A 17,149-nucleotide genomic window follows, 5' to 3' on the forward strand; every position below is an offset into this window, starting at 1 on the left:
CATACTCAAACACACACGTGTTCATGTACACTTTCACACTCAGGCGAACACATTCTATGTTTTTGAAACATCATGATTCTGGTTACCTTTTCTGGATTCAAACCGTGGCCAGTCAGATGGTAGTGTGTTGTGGTCGTGGACTCATGGTCTCCTGTGTTATAGTTGTGTTATGGTTGTGTTGTGGTCATGGTCTCATGGTCTCCTGTGTTATAGTTGTGTTATGGTTGTGTTGTGGTCGTGGACTCATGGTCTCATGGTCTCCTGTGTTATAGTTGTGTTGTGGTCATGGTCTCATGGTCTCCTGTGTTATAGTTGTGTTATGGTTGTGTTGTGGTCATGGTCTCATGGTCTCCTGTGTTATAGTTGTGTTATGGTTGTGTTGTGGTCATGGTCTCATGGTCTCCTGTGTTATAGTTGTGTTATGGTTGTGTTGTTGTCATGGTCTCATGGTCTCCTGTGTTATAGTTGTGTTATGGTTGTGTTGTGGTCATGGTCTCATGTGTTATAGTTGTGTTATGGTTGTGTTGTGGTCATGGTCTCATGGTCTCCTGTGTTATAGTTGTGTTGTGGTCGTGGTCTTGGACTCATGGTCTCATGGTCTCATGGTCTCCTGTGTTATAGTTGTGTTATGGTTGTGTTGCGGTCATGGTCTCATGGTCTCCTGTGTTATAGTTGTTTTATGGTTGTGTTGTGGTTGTGTTATGGTTGTGTTGTGGTCGGGGTCTCTTATGGTCTCCTGTGTTATAGTTGTGTTATGGTTGTGTTGTGGTCGGGGTCTCATGGTCTCCTGTGTTATAGTTGTTTTATGGTTGCGTTGTGGTTGTGTTATGGTTGTGTTGTGGTCGTGGTCGTGGACTCATGGTCTCATGATCTCCTGTGTTATAGTTGTGTTAAGGTTGTGTTGTGGTCATGGTCTCATGGTCTCCTGTGTTATAGTTGTGTTATGGTTGTGTTGTGGTTGTGTTATGGTTGTGTTGTGGTCGGGGTCTCATGGTCTCCTGTGTTATAGTTGTGTTATGGTTGTGTTGTGGTTGTGTTATGGTTGTGGTTGTGGACTCATGGTCTACTGTTTTCTAGTTGTGTTATGGTTGTGTTATGGTTGTATTATAGTTGTGTTATAGTTGTGTTGTGGTTGTGTTATAGTTGTGTTCTGGTCGTGGTCTCTTATGGTCTTCTGTGTGTGTCTCTCTGTGCAGGCTAATGTTGGTCAGATGGACTCAGCAAAGGACATGTGGAAGATGATCGTTGGAAACCTCGCCCTCATCCAGGTACGAAACACTATGGAACATCCCACAACACCTAGATGGAACACTGGGGAACACAGAACAACATTCAACATATTCCCAAACAAAACAGGTCACAGATATAAAACAAAATATGCCCAATCATTGTGTTACCATACATGAACAGTGTCAGATGTAAAAGTGCTGAATCTGTGGTTCATGGAACCCCTCAACCCCAGACTTTGGATCCCCAACAGTCACGTAACCTGCTAGATGGATCCCTGCGTGCTGGGTCAGCTCACCAGGGGGTTACAGGAAACTGACACACACACACACACACACACTACAGTTTACAGTAACCCTTCCCTCCCTTTCTCTGCCTCCTAGGTCCAGGCCACAGTAGTAGGGTTCCTGGCATCCATCGCAGCAGTGATCTTTGGCTGGATCCCAGAGGGGAACTTTAGACTGGGACATGCTATCTTGCTGTGTGCCTCCAGTGTGGCTACCGCATTCATCGCCTCTCTGATACTAGGTACCACTAGGAGGATAGGAGACAATAATCTTTAATACTGATTGACGTTTTTCAGACTGTAATTATTCATAGGCACATGGTAACCCTAGATACGATTTGACAGCGGAAAATGGATAATATCAACTCAGCAAAAAAAGAAACGTCCTCTCACTGTCAACTGCATTTAATTTCAGCAATTTTTACGAATTATCTTTGAAAGACAGGGTCCTGAAAAAGAGACATTTCTTTTTTTGCTGAGTTTATGTTACAAATTCCATAAAACTGATTATGATTGGTGGGTTTAACATTAAGCCCCTCTTTCTGTCTGCAGAGATCATTATGATTGGTGGGTTTAACATTAAGCCCCTCTTTCTGTCTGCAGAGATCATTATGATTGGTGGGTTTAACATTAAGCCCCTCTTTCTGTCTGCAGGGATCATTATGATTGGTGGGTTTTACATTAAGCCCCTCTTTCTGTCTGCAGGGATCATTATGATCGGTGTGATCATTGCAGCCAGGAAGGTGGGCATCAACCCTGACAACGTGGCCACGCCCATCGCTGCAAGTCTGGGAGACCTGATCACCCTCTCTCTGCTGGCTGGCATCAGCACAGGATTGTACAAGGAGCTAGGTACGACACACACACACACACACACATACACACACGAAAGATACAGCAACACACACACACACACTTGTGATACAGATACAAACACAGACACACAAACACACACTTGTGATCTCAGAATTAAATAGAACATGTATATATAGTGCATAGTATCGTTATGCTTGAGATACAGATACACACACACTCAAACACACTCATCACAAACACCCACTTTACGTTACACCAGGGGTGGGCAACTCCAGTCGTCGAGGGCCTGATTGGTGTAACAGTTTTGCCCCAGCTAACACACCTGACTCCAATGATCACCTAATCATGATCTTCAGTTTAGAATGCAGTGTGATTAATCGGCTGTGTTTGCTAGGGATGGAGAAAAAGTGTGACACCAATCCGGCCCTCAAGGACTGGAGTTCCCCACCCCGACTTTACACCTATCTGTCTCACCCCAGGGTGTGAGTGTGGCAGTAAAAGTCCCATTAGAAACACTTTAACTCACCCCTTAATAACTGCTAGACTCTTAAAGTAAGGATCTTATTTTAACATAGGCCTACTTGAGGTTTGGCTCCACCACTAACCTCACAGTGGTAGGGGATGTATGTATGTCTGACTGTGTGATCCCATAGCTACAGTGAGGGAAAAAAGTATTTGATCTTTCGATCTGCTGATTTTGTACGTTTGCCCACTGACAAAGAAATGATCAGTCTATCATTTTAATGGTAGGTTTATTTGAACAGTGAGAGACAGAATAACAACAAAAAATATCCAGAGAAACGCATGTCAAAAATGTTATAAATAGATTTGCATTTTAAGGAGGGAAATAAGTATTTAACCCCCTCTCAATCAGAAAGATTTCTGGCTCCCAGGTGTCTTTTATACAGGTAACGAGCTGAGATTAGGAGCACACTCTTAAAGGGAGTGCTCCTAATCTCAGTTTGTTACCTGTATAAAAGACACCGGTCCACAGAAGCAATCAATCAATCAGATTCCAAACTCTCCACCATGGCCAAGACCAAAGGGCTCTCCAAGGATGTCAGGGACAAGATTGTAGACCTACACAAGGCTGGAATGGGCTACAAGACCATCGCCAAGCAGCTTGGTGAGAAGGTGACAACAGTTGGTGCGATTATTCGCAAATGGAAGAAACACAAAAGAAATGTCAATCTCCCTCGGCCTGGGGCTCCATGCAAGAACTCACCTCGTGGAGTTGCAAAGATCATGAGAACAGTGAGGAATCAGCCCAGAGCTACACGGGAGGATCTTGTCAATGATCTCAAGGCAGCTGGGACCATAGTCACCAAGAAAAAAATTGGTAACACACTACGCCGTGAAGGACTGAAATCCTGCAGCGCCCGCAAGGTCCCCCTGCTCAAGAAAGCACATATACATGCCCGTCTGAAGTTTGCCAATGAACATCTGAATGATTCAGAGGACAACTGGGTGAAAGTGTTGTGGTCAGATGAGACCAAGTCATGTTTTGCAGAGGGGTCAAATACTTATTTCCCTCATTAAAATGCAAATCTATTTATAACATTTTTTGACATGCGTTTTTCTGGATTTTTTGTTGTTATTCTGTCTCTCACTGTTCAAATAAACCTACCATTAAAATTATAGACGGGTCATTTCCTTGTCAGTGGGCAAACGTACAAAATCAGCAGGGGATCAAATACTTTTTTCCCTCACTGTATGCCGTCTAGTGTTAGCTCATCACCACACTCTGCCGCATGTGATTCAGAATAAGGTGTTTTTTATTGCCCCCACGACCACACATAAATACATGGAAACACTCACGATTTCCCATTCACACCCAGTCTGAGTTTCTATATTGAGCTGATGAAGTGTGTGTTATATAGCATAGCGATGATGTTAACCCCTGTGTGTGTGTGCGTGTTCTCTTATAGAGTTTAACGACTATGCCAACCCGTTGGTGTGTGCTGTGTTTGTGGCAATGACCCCTCTGTGGGTGCTGATCGCTCGGAGGATCCCGTCCACCAGAGAGGTGCTCTACTCAGGCTGGGAACCTGTCATCATTGCCATGGCAATCAGCAGGTACAAGACCTATGTTGAGCCACTCTCTCACCTGTGTCTCTTGTGTCTCGCCCCTTCTCTCCTCTCTCTGTGCCTAACTTTCCTCTCATCTGTGTATCTGTTCTCTAACCTGTCTCACCCACCTCACATCTGTGTCTCTGTTCTCTAACCTGTCTCACCCACCTCTCATCTGTTTATCTGTTCTCTAACCTGTCTCATCCACCTCTCATCTGTGTATCTGTTCTCTAACCTGTCTCACCTTCCTCTCATCTCTGTATCTGTTCTCTAACCTGTCTCACCTACCTCTCATCTGTGTCTCTGTTCTCTAACCTGTCTCATCTATGCCACTGTTCTCTAACCTGTCTCATCCACCTCTCATCTGTGTATCTGTTCTCTAACCTGTCTCACCCACCTCACATCTGTGTCTCTGTTCTCTAACCTGTCTCACCTACCTCTCATCTGTGTCTCTGTTCTCTAACCTGTCTCACCTACCTCTCATCTGTGTCTCTGTTCTCTAACCTGTCTTACCCACCTCACATCTGTGTCTCTGTTCTCTAACCTGTCTCACCTACCTCTCATCTGTGGCTCTGTTCTCTAACCTGTCTCACCCACCTCACATCTGTGTCTCTGTTCTCTAACCGGTCTCACCTACCTCTCATCTCTTCTGTCTCACCCGTGTCTGTTCTGTGTCTCTGCTCTGTTCTCTAACCTGTCTCACCCACCTCTTGTCTATGTCACTGTTCTCTAACCTGTCTCTCCTACCTCTCATCTCTTCTGTCTCACCCGTGTCTGTTCTGTGTCTCTGCTCTGTTCTCTAACCTGTCTCACCCACCTCTTATCTGTGTCACTGTTCTCTAACCTGTCTCTCCTACCTCTCATCTCTTCTGTCTCACCCGTGTCTGTCCTGTGTCTCACCTCCCCTCCTCTGTGCTCTCCTTAGTGTTGGGGGTCTGATCCTAGATAAGACTGTGTCCAACCCCAACTTTGCTGGTATGGCTGTCTTCACTCCTGTTATCAACGGTGAGACTCCTGGCATTGAAATACCCAGCACATAACCACTCATACACAACCACTGATACGAGACCCCTCATAGACTATGCCTGTCTGTCTCATACGTGTGCTGTGATGTGCTCTGCCAGGTGTGGGAGGTAACCTGGTTGCAGTGCAGGCCAGTAGAATCTCCACCTATCTGCACATGAATGGTATCCCAATGGGAGAGCCTGACCCCAACCCCAGAAAATGCCCCACTCCCTGCACCTCCTTCTTTGGCTCACGTGAGTATTGATTGGTTTTATGTTAAGGGTAAATGTTTACTGATGCAAGATTGCAATCAAAATGTTGGTTTGTTGAGTGTTATTATGTAAACACGTCTTTCTTGCCCCTCTCTCTCAGATGTGAACTCTCGTTCGGCGCGGGTGCTCTTCCTCCTGGTCGCTCCAGGTCACCTGGTCTTCCTCTACACTATCAACTCCATGCAGGGAGGACACACCACTCTAACATCCACATTCATTGCCTTTTATATGGCAGCTGCTCTACTGCAGGTACACGCACACGCACGCACGCACCACTCACTCACTCACATGCACCCCCCCCCCCCCCTCCCCCTCCCCTCCCCTCCTCACAACTCTCCCTCTCTGTCTCTAGGTGTTGATCCTGTTGTACCTGGCTGACTGGATGGTCCACTGGATGTGGAGTAGGGGGATGAACCCTGATAACTTCTCTATTCCTTACCTGACGGCCCTGGGAGATCTGTTGGGGACCGGCTTCCTGGCCCTCTGCTTCCATGTCCTCTGGCTCATTGGAGACAGAGACACCGACGTGGGAGACTGAACACACACACACCTGGACAGCATACATACACGGCATCAACGCCAGAACACCGGAAACAACCTGAACAACGGAACTGTACAGTATCTCCCTTTAGACATCTGAACCACAGAACAGCTGAATGACTTTCAGACCCAGACCTAACCCCTGACCCTTTGACCCCAACCTCCTCCCCCCTCCCCTCACTGGGTCTCAGACTACTCAACTCTTTCTTTATTTGACTAAATAAGAGAGTTCTACTACTATTGTTTTTTATTATTATTACTACAATGATTATGATTATTATTGGTAATAGTGAATTTGATATGAATCTATATCTGTTTTATCTTTGGGCAGATTAATCCTCATTATTTTCAATGGGGACATTCTCCCTTGGGCCAGTCACGTTGGCCACATTTGTAAAGATGAGATATATTTTAAAGACTTGGGAAGACAGACAGCAAAAAAACTCACACAAGCCTAGAATGCTTTATCACCAAGTGCTATATATATATATATATATATATAAAGAGATGAATTAATGATGAGATAAGGGGCCGATTCCGATCCGAGTTAAGCGCCTGTAAATGGAAGTGAATTCCCTTTTTATGCACTTTTCTCTGTACGCGTATTCTGACCTTGAATTTAAGCATGAGAATAGCATGATATTCAGGGTGGAGATCTAAGAAATGAAGGTGTGGTGGAGGTGTGTCTACACTGTATTCTGACCTTGACTTAATTCCACCACCTTATTGTTGTTTTAGATGATTTTTCCTTATGATCCGTGGAGACGAATATGAAACCAAATTGAAAATCATATCAACATGATTGTGGCCCCTTTTCCACTGTGAAGTAGGCTATAAATAGATGTGCTGTTATTCCACAGTTGTATTGTGTGCCTGTAATGGTCTGGGTGTAGCTGGTGCAGAGGAGTCAGGCGCAGGACAGCAGAGATGAGTAACACAAGTAACTTTACTCAAATATTCGTAATACCGAGCCCACAATAACGTACTGAACATACATAAAACAATCACGCACAAAAAACATGGGGAAAACAGAGGGTTAAATAATGAACATGTAATTGGGGAATTGAAACCAGGTGTGTAAAACAAAGACAAAACAAATGGAAAATTAAAAGTGGATTGGCGATGGCTAGAAGGCCGGTGACGTCGACCGCTGAATGCCGCCCGAATAAGGAGAGGGACCGACTTCGGCGGAAGTCGTGACAGTGCCCTCATAATTTGCGTAGATTAAATTTGGAGACCCAAGCTTTAGGCTTCTGTAGGGCTGAACCTGCCCAGTTGATATAAGCGCTTTAAAATGTTTTAATTATATGCCCTGGCTTTTCTCCATTTTATTTTACAATTTGTATCATGTTAAATATTAGCCACTATCGGGAGCCACCATCAGTAATACACACATACATTTATGACTGTCACTTTAGTGTTAGTTCTTCAATTTGTACCTTACCCTTTGCATCATTCCAATCCGTTTACCTTTCTTTCCTCTGTCACGTCCGTGAAGTTGTTCCTGAGGGTCGCTAGCATTACTGGATCATGTTAGGTTAATGCTGTCCAATAATTAGGGACATGTAGCCTATTTGAATCATTATGGAACTCGGACCACACGTAGCAGTTTGACCATTGTCATACAGTTCCAATATTTGTTATTAAATGATTTATTTATTTTTATGTTACCCCTTTTTCTCCCCAACTTTGTGGTATCCAATTGATAGTTACAGTCTTGTCCCATTGCTGCAACTCCGGTACGGACTCGGGAGAGGCGAAGGTTGAGAGCTGTGCGTCCCCCGAAACACAAGCCACAATGCCCGCTTAACCCAGAATCCAGCCGCACCAATGTGTCATAGGAAACACCGTACACCTGGCGACCGTGTCAGCGAGCATTGCGCCCTGCCCGCCACAGGAGTCGCTAGAGTGCGATGGGACAAGAACATCCCTGCCGGCCAAACCCTCCCCTAGCCCGGACGATGCTGGGCCAATTGTCCCGGTCACGGCCGGCTGCGACAGAGCCTAGACTCGACCCAGGATCTCTAGTGGCACAGCTAGAATCGCAATGCACTGCCTTAGACCACTACGCCACTCGGGAGGCCACCTTCCAATATTTAATGGATTGTACTTGATTCAGGATAAATTAAACTACTGTATTTTTGATTCATCAATATGTTTAGTGTGTAAAGGCTCTCCAAACCATTTTTTTCCTTATGATTCATACATACTTTCCTAACCCTAAAATGTGCCCAAATAATCTACACAATCACAGTATTTCTAAATCTATCAGTTGGTGCTGAAAAGGAGACGAATATGCATATACACTTCCGGTCAAACGTTTTAGAAGACTCATTCAATGGTTTTTCTTTATTTTTACTATTTTATACTTTGTAGAATAATAGTGAAGTCATCACAACTAGGAAATAACACATATGGAATCATGTAGTTACCAAAAAAGTGTTAAACAAAACATATTTGAGATTTAAGGTTCTTCAGATAGCCACCCTTTGCCTTGATGACAGCTTTGCACACTCTTGGCATTCTCTCAACCAGCTTCATGAGGTAGTCACCTGGAATACATCTCAATTAACAGGTGTACCTTCTTCAAAGTTAATTTGTGGAATTGATTTCCTTCTTAATGCGTTTTAGCCAATCAATTGTGTTGTGACAAGGTAGGGGTGGTATACAGAAGATAGCCCTATTTGGTAAAAGACCAAGTCCATATTATGGCAAGAACAACTCAAATAAGCAAAGAGAAACAACATTCCATCATTACTTTAAGACATGAATGTCAGTCAACAAGGAAAATGTAAGACCTTTAAACATTTCTTTAAATGCAGTCTCAAAAACCATCAAGAGCTATGATGAAACTGGCTCTCATGAGGACCACCACAGGAATGGAAGACCCAAAGTTACCTCTGTTGCAGAAGATAAGTTCATTATAGTTACCAGCCTCAGAAATTGCAGCCCAAATAAATGCTTCACAGAGCTCAAGTAACAGACACATCTCAACATCAACTGTTCAGAGGAGTCTGTGTGAATCAGGCCTTCATGGTTGAATTGCTGCAAAGAAACCACTACTTAAGGACACCAATAATAAGAAGAGACTTGCTTGGGCCAAGAAACACGAGCAATGGACATTGGACCAATGGAAATCTATCCTTTGGTCTGATGCGTCCAAATTGGAGATTTTTGGTTACAACCGCCGTGTCTTTGTGAGACGTGGTGTGGGTGAACGGATGATCTCCGCATATGTGGTTCCCACCGTAAAGCTTGGAGGAGGAGGTGTTATGGTGTGGGGGTGCTTTACTGTTGACACTTTCTGTGATTTATTTAGAATTCAAGGCACACTTAACCAGCATGGCCACCACAGCATTCTGCAGCGAAACACCATCCCATCTGGTTTGGGCTTAGTGGGACTATCATTTGTTTTTCAACAGGAAAACGACCCAACACACCTCCAGGCTGTGTAAGAGCTATTTGACCAAAAAGAAGAGTGATGGAGTGCTGAATCAGATGACCTGACCTCCACAATCCACCGACCTCAACCAAATTGAGATGGTTTTGGATGAGTCGGACCACGTGAAATAAAAGCATCCAACAAGTGCTCAGCATATGTGAGAACTCCTTCAAGACTGTTGGAAAATAATTCTAGGGGAAGCTGGTTGAGAGAATGCCAAGAGTGTGCAAAGCTGTCATCAAGGCAAAGGGTGGCTTTTTGAAGAATCTCCAATATAAAATATATTTTGATTTGTGTAACACTTTTTTGGTTACTACATGAATCCATATGTGTTATTTCTTAGTTTTAATGTCTTCACTATTCTACAGTGTAGAAAATAGTAAAAATAAAGAAAAACCCTTGGATGAGTAAGTGTTCTAAAACCTTTGACAGGTAGTGTATTTAGATGGCTTTCTTTCATTGATCCCTTTATTCTGAAGCAATGTATTCTAATGAGTTGGTTGACAAAATTCAAATTTCAAATACCCCGTATTTAAGGGATGTCTTAAGACAAATGTACTGAAAACCGTATTGATTGAAAACAGCACAAGAAAATCTGTTGGCCAACTAGTGGTAGGGTTTTTAGCAGTTTAATTAAATATATTCAGCATGCTCAAGGGAACCACGTCTGCAAAGCCCGTTTCGTACCTGCATAAGGTAAGTCTGAATACCAACTACTGAGAAGTGCGTATCAAAGGCATTCATTTCCTAAGTCGGAATCGGTCCCTATGTGAACAATGTTTGATGAAGGGGAGTGCACAGGGCCTTAAATGACCATCCCAATTTGCCTTGCCTTTAGAGTAGTGATTCAGTGGGGTATGCTGCACAGGGACCCGGATCAGAATGTATAGACCTGAATCCACTTAGGTAACAACCTTCCATCCCAGTCAGTAGACATCTGAACACTAACCTGAACAGAAAAAAGAAGTGTTAACATCTCTGGGTAGAAGTTGCTTTTTAAGCACAGATCTTGGATCAGCTTACCCTTCCCAAATCCTAACCTGAACCATTGGGGAGAGATGAAAACATACCTAACCATATATCAGCAGTGAGAGGCAACTTCAAACTATTCTGTGGACAGAGGTCACTAACGTGGTGCCAGGTCGTAAGGTCAGGTGCCAGGAACCTCTATACACAATCATGTTTCACACTCAGTTGGAGGGTTGTTTCTTGAATTAAAGTCAGCCCAGTTCTTGCCAACCCTGTCCTTAGCAGTCCCTGGGGCGGCAGCGCCCCACAACTAAGTGTCAACACTTCCTTGTTCTCCCCTAAATCCCCCCAAAGGGCTATGATAGTGAAATGTCTTAAATTAGATTGTTGTTTCTTTGTATACTTTTTTTGCACACAAACACTTAGCCCAAATTTCTGTCTCTATGTTTGTCCGGCCTGCCGAAGTTTCTGGCAGGATGACGGTTATGCACAAACATAGCTGCAGGAAGTAGGGGTGCTGAGGGTGCTGCAGCACCCCCTGATAAATCTGAGAAAACTAAAATAATATTTAAAAAAATGTTAATGTGTCTTCGTTGCCTCCTCCCCCTGTCAACAAGCACCCCCAGCCCAAAACATCTTCCTGCGGCCATGCACACATAGGTTTCACCGAGGTTAGAGTGGCCTTACTGGGAGGCCAGAGAGAGACCAGAGAGGGTAGAGACAGCTCTTATTGAGAAAGAGGCCTGTCTAGGTGAAATCTGCTCTCCAAATTGTATGACATGTTTTCCAGCGCAAGAAATTAGGAGAATCTGTAAAAAAGATGGCTTTACTTGTTTGGTGTGTTCTGATTGGAGGACTTAACTGGGCTTCAGTGGTTAGTGAGGAAAGACAGGATGTCAACTGATGTGAGATGAACGTTATCAAAAATTGAAGTTTGTTGAAGGATGATTTGTCAAGCCAATATTCCCACCATTATGGATATCATGTAACAAAATGTCATGTCTCTCTCTCTCGATCTCTCTGTTAGGGATATCATGTCACAAAATGTCATGTCTCTCTCTCTCTCGATCTCTCTGTTAGGGATATCATGTAACAAAATGTCATGTCTCTCTCTCTCGAACTCTCTGTTAGGGATATCGTGTAACAAAATGTCATGTTTCTCTCTCTCTCTCTCTCTGTTAGGGATATCGTGTAACGAAATGTCATGTCTCTCTCTCTCTCTCTCTCTCTCTCTGTTAGGGATATCGTGTAACAAAATGTCATGTCTCTCTCTCTCCCTTTCTCTTTATCATGGCATAACACACAACGTCACACACAATGTGCAGCTGACCTACAATATCTGACAGATAGACGCCATGCTTCAAAATGGTCTCTTATCCAACCCTCATCTACCTACTGTCAGTATAGACACTAATTCTCTACGCAGCAGAGTCCAGCTTGATGGTGAAATGCATGTGTTATCATCTGATGTTTATCAGGTGCTTGTTAGATTTCTATGATTTTAAGGGGCCAGCAGAATGCATGTGCAGGGCACATAATATGAATATGCAAAACATGTGTGTTATGAATTAAGTTTCCTTCTCTTTAAAATTATAATTTTTTCCTGCTTAGTTTTGTGACCCATTTTACAAAGTAGAAGTTGAGTCTGTTAGATTTTTCTTTATTTTTCCTAATCCTTCTGTCATCTTGTGTGTTGGTCATAGAGAATGATTATGTCATGTCTATAATTGAGGCAGCCCCAGTGGATTATAGTGTCACTGTGTGGAAAGTACTGTAGTATACACATAGACACCAGATGGAGAGATTGTCATACGTGTGAACATGTCATGTTGCTGATCGCCTCTGTGCTGATCGCCTCTCTGTTCACCATTCCCTTCATCTAGATTCTAGAACCTGTATCCAAGATTCTGATCTAGAACCTGTGTTTTCTAGATTCTAGAACTTGTATCTTCTTTTTTCTAGAACCTGGGTATTCTAGAACCTTTATCTTTGGTTGTAGAATCTATACCTTCTGAATACTAGAAAATGTATCCAAGATTCTATTCTAGAACCTTTCCTCTGGATTCTAAAACCTGTATCCTTGATTATATAATCTATACCCTCTGGATTCTAGAAGCTGTATCCAAGATTATATTCTAGAAAGTCCTCTGGATTCTTGAAGCAGAAGCCTGGATGTTAGTGAACCTGTGCCAGCATTCTGCCCCAGCACGGGTCAGAGGTTGTGAATACTTCTTCAGGGGAAGGAATGCTTTGTCTATTTATTTTTAGATGCACACAAAGCAAATTGTACATACTATATTTATTCTATAAATAAGGTGTTTATTTTTAATTTCCTTTTGTCTCAGTTCGCCGTTTTTGTAATTGTTTATCACATTTTCTTTTCTTTTTTTGTTAATTCTTTTTTCTTGCCTCGGGCCAGTAGAGCTTCAGCGCTAACCGCGGTAGATTAGCGGCTAAGTTAACGAACAGAACAGCGTGGTGCCTAATATCTCATGAACCTCACTGAGGGCAGGGGCCCAAACATAGGTGGCCTTAACCAATCAAGAGCCAAGCTCAAGACATAGTAACAAATCAGGAGCCAGGCTCACCACAGAGTAGCATCTCTTTAATTAGCTTTGAGTAATAACTGATGTATGTTGATTTGATGTTGTTGATTTGATGAGTGAATGAGCAGTCTAAGAGAGAGGCTGCATGGCTGTAAAGGCTGCAGTGTTTGGGAATCACTGGGGCCAGAATCTTCTATTTAGAACATAAATGAATAGATGGATATTGTAAATAGAAGGTGCTGACTAGGGCAACTCTGGGTTGGGTTAGGAACAGACTCAGTGGTGGGACGACACCGAGGTTTAGAAAGTATAACGGACTGATCAACCTTCCCCATAACCCATACCCATGTGGGCAACTCTGGGTTGGGTTAGGAACAGACTCAGTGGTGGGACGACACCGAGGTTTAGAAAGTATAACGGACTGATCAACCTTCCCCATAACCCATACCCATGTGGGCAACTCTGGGTTGGGTTAGGAACAGACTCAGTGGTGGGACGACACCGAGGTTTAGAAAGTATAACGGACTGATCAACCTTCCCCATAACCCATACCCATGTGATACACTACACTGTATCTTCAGAAAGGCATAACACACACACACACACACACACCATACATACTGTACATGCATACAGATATACACACACAAACACACACATACCTCCACTCTCTCTCTCTCTCTGTAACCCCATGACTGTAGTGGGGTTCTCTCTCTGCAGTACTTTCTAAATGGCTGGAATTAAAGGACTATATCATTTCGTACCACTCTTCAGTAATCCTATGGTCTTCTGTGAGTCCCTCTGTCTTTGTGTGTGTGTGTGTTATGCCTTTCTGAAGATGCAATGTTATGTATGACATGGGTTATTGAGTGTCCTTGTGAGTAGGGGGGAGTAGCTCGCTCTCTGACACACACACACACAGATGTTTGGTGCTGTCATCTAGTTCACAACCAAACACACACACTGAGTCCTGGTTCTCTTATCAGAGATACAACTGTCTCAGTGCAATGTATCAGCTCAACACTGAATCTTGGAAGACAACTGTTTTTTTTTAAAAATTTAACCTCAGTAGATATGGATTTGAAAAGTGAAAGAAATTACCTAGCCTAGAGCACCATACACATTTAATGATGTTTATTTAGGAATGTAATTCTACAATAATTACAATAATATATTACATTTAGGTCCCTTATGTGAAAATTTGTCGTCTCCATGAGATAAATAATGAATAAAGAGTATAAACTCATTACTGCACCTGATGTTGAGTAAGCAGTGTCTAATGTCAATCAGAATAATACAATACACACACTAGCGGTGTGCTCCTCTACAAAGCTATGAACTAGACTGGCAAAACATGTTGAGTCTGACCAAGAACACAGAAAAACCAAAACAACATTTGCATAGCTAATCCTTCTTGTCCAATATAAGTATAAGTATATAAATGTGTCTGTATGATAAGTGCCATGTTGGTAACAAACACAACAGAATAGAGTAATGGCTAAAGCTTCTGTGTAATACAGATTAAAAACCAGGTAGTTTGGGTCCTGGATGCTGAGTGGCTGAAACAGCATTTGAGCCACGGGTTTACTGTATCAGACACCACGGGTTTGAATCAAAATACTTGTTTACTGTTCTATTTATGTTGGTAACCAGTTTATAATAGCAATAAGGCGCCTCAGGGGTTTAGGGTTAGGGTTAGGGTTAGGGTTAGGGTTATGGCCGATATACCACAAACGCTCTGCTTTATTTACATGTTTGGTATGTTTTATATAAAAAGCCGGGCTGTTCTTTTTTTTTACCCCCTTTTTTCTCCCCAATTTCGTGGTGTCCAATTGTCTTGTCTCATTGCTACAACTCCCGTACTGGCTCGGGAGAGGCGAAGGTCGAGAGCCATGCGTCCTCCGAAACACAACCTAGCCGCACTGCTTCTTAACACAGCGTGCATCCAACCCGGAAGCCAGCCGCACCAATGTTCGGAGGAAACACCGTACACCTAACGACCTGGTCAGCGTGCACTGCGCCCGGCCCGCCACAGGGGTCGCTAGTGCGCGATGAGACAAGCCCTGCCGGCCAAGCCCTCCCTAACCCGGACGACGCTAGGCCGATTGTGCGCTGCCCCGTGGGCCTCCCAGTCACGGCCAGCTGCGACAGAGCCTGGGCTCGAACCGAGAGTCTCTGGTGGCACAGCTAGCACTGCGATGCAGTGCCTTAGACCACTGTGCCACCCGGGAGGCCCTAAGGGCTGTTCTTAAGCACCAGTTTACAGTTGAAGCTGCTTCCCTCTTAGCTATAGCTGTAGAAAGTGTTAGTGGCCTCAGACTATTTAGCTAGCTCGAATCAGCTAATCTGCCATGATGGATATCAGAAATTGGCTTTGCCAAAGTACCCAAACAAAGGAGAAGGAGAGCAATGAACAGCAGCAGCAAACCACTGAGGCCACTGCAAAGCCCAACAGTGATAATTCTGCCAAGCTCCAGCTAGTTCTGTGTGCAGAGCTTACCCATCCTTTTACAAACACCTCCATAATGGCTCACAGTAGCCTCCACCTCTGACTGTTCCTGATTATCTTGGAACAGAGGAGCCAGCCCAGGTTAGCCTAGAATCATACCCTAGCCGCAGGTTCTGTCCAAAAACACTAATTTAATAGAAACTGCTTCATAGGAAGAAAGATGCAGTAATACTCAGATACTGCATATGCTGCATTTCGTTTCACATGTGGTAAGTTCTGTGTTGGGTCCAATGATAATGCAGTCAAGGCCTTCACCCAAGATGGGTATTCTAACTGGAAGAATTCTATTGATAGTACCAAAGGATTTGCTAGGCACCATCAAGCAAGGACTGTTTGAAATGCACTGCGGAAAGAAAAACCTAGTTTGAAGTGCTTGGGAATATTGGTGTCAACACTTGTTAATGATGGGCAGCTGGAAAGAAATCACATGTATTTGTCGGCAATTGTGGACATCATTGAGTTCCTTATTTCAAACCAGCAACCACTGAGGGGGACATTGGACGTGTTAGTGTCAAGAGGGCAGTAGACGTTTTCTGTCTATGATGGTATATACTCTGAAAGACAAGGAACTTGCCACGGTGTTTAGCCCCATGCCCCACAATGCCTCATACACGTCACATGATATTCAAATGACATCACTCATGAGAGATATTGTCACTGAGGAAATAGTTAAAGAAATCAGAGAATCTTGGTACACACTGATGGTAGACGGGATCCTACTGGATGTGAAAATATAGCCATTGTCACTCATTACCTGGTTTAAAACAATAACATGTGAGAGAGGCTGCCAATATGTGAGAGATGTTGCTTCAATATATCCACATAATTTTCATACCTCATGATGCCATCTATTTTGTGAAGTGCACCAGTCCCTCCTGCAGAAAAACACCCCCACAACATGATGCTGCCACCCCCGTGCTTCACGGTTGGGATGGTGTTCTTCGGTTTGCAAGCCTCCCCCTTTTTCCTCCAAACATACCAATGGTCATTAAGGTCAAACAGTTCTACTTTTGTTTCATCAGACCAGAGGGCATTTCTCCAAAAAGTACAATCTTTGTCACAATGTACATTTGCAAACTGCAGTCTGGCTGTTTTATGGCGGTTTTGGAGCAGTGGCTTCTTCATTGCTGAGCGGCCTTTCAGGTTATGTTGATATAGGACTTGTTTTACTGTGGATATATATACTTTTGTACCCGTTTCCTCCAGCATCTTCACAGGGTCCTTTGCTGTTGTTCTGGGATTGATTTGCACTTTTCGCACCAAAGTACATTAATCTCTAGCAGACAGAATGCGTCTCCTTCCTGAGTGGTATGACAGCTGCGTGGTCCCATGGTGTTTATATTTGCATACTATTGTTTGTACCGATGAACGTGGCACCTTCAGGCGTTTGGAAATTGCTCCCAAGGATGAACCAGACTTGTGGAGGTCTACAATTTTTTTTCTGAAGTCTTGGCGGATTTCAGTTGA

The 17,149-nt window shown here is 43.6% G+C and overlaps 1 protein-coding gene across 1 annotated transcript in view; it reads left to right on the forward strand.

Annotated features, from left to right (window-relative positions):
- Nucleotides 1-13,941, forward strand: part of LOC110494391 (solute carrier family 41 member 1) — a 33,272-nt gene extending 19,331 nt beyond the window's left edge. The window contains exons 4-11 of the mRNA XM_036950443.2: nucleotides 1,197-1,268; nucleotides 1,611-1,755; nucleotides 2,219-2,365; nucleotides 4,258-4,405; nucleotides 5,325-5,404; nucleotides 5,524-5,658; nucleotides 5,777-5,925; nucleotides 6,029-13,941. Coding sequence (XP_036806338.1) covers nucleotides 1,197-1,268; nucleotides 1,611-1,755; nucleotides 2,219-2,365; nucleotides 4,258-4,405; nucleotides 5,325-5,404; nucleotides 5,524-5,658; nucleotides 5,777-5,925; nucleotides 6,029-6,214 — 1,062 coding nt within the window. The 3' untranslated portion in view covers nucleotides 6,215-13,941. The remainder of the gene's footprint in view (nucleotides 1-1,196; nucleotides 1,269-1,610; nucleotides 1,756-2,218; nucleotides 2,366-4,257; nucleotides 4,406-5,324; nucleotides 5,405-5,523; nucleotides 5,659-5,776; nucleotides 5,926-6,028) is intronic.
- Nucleotides 13,942-17,149: the final 3,208 nt, after the last annotated feature.

Source organism: Oncorhynchus mykiss, chromosome 17 (genome assembly GCF_057628025.1).
Source record: "Oncorhynchus mykiss isolate SJ-2025 chromosome 17, ASM5762802v1, whole genome shotgun sequence".
Taxonomy (NCBI): Eukaryota; Metazoa; Chordata; class Actinopteri; order Salmoniformes; family Salmonidae; genus Oncorhynchus; species Oncorhynchus mykiss.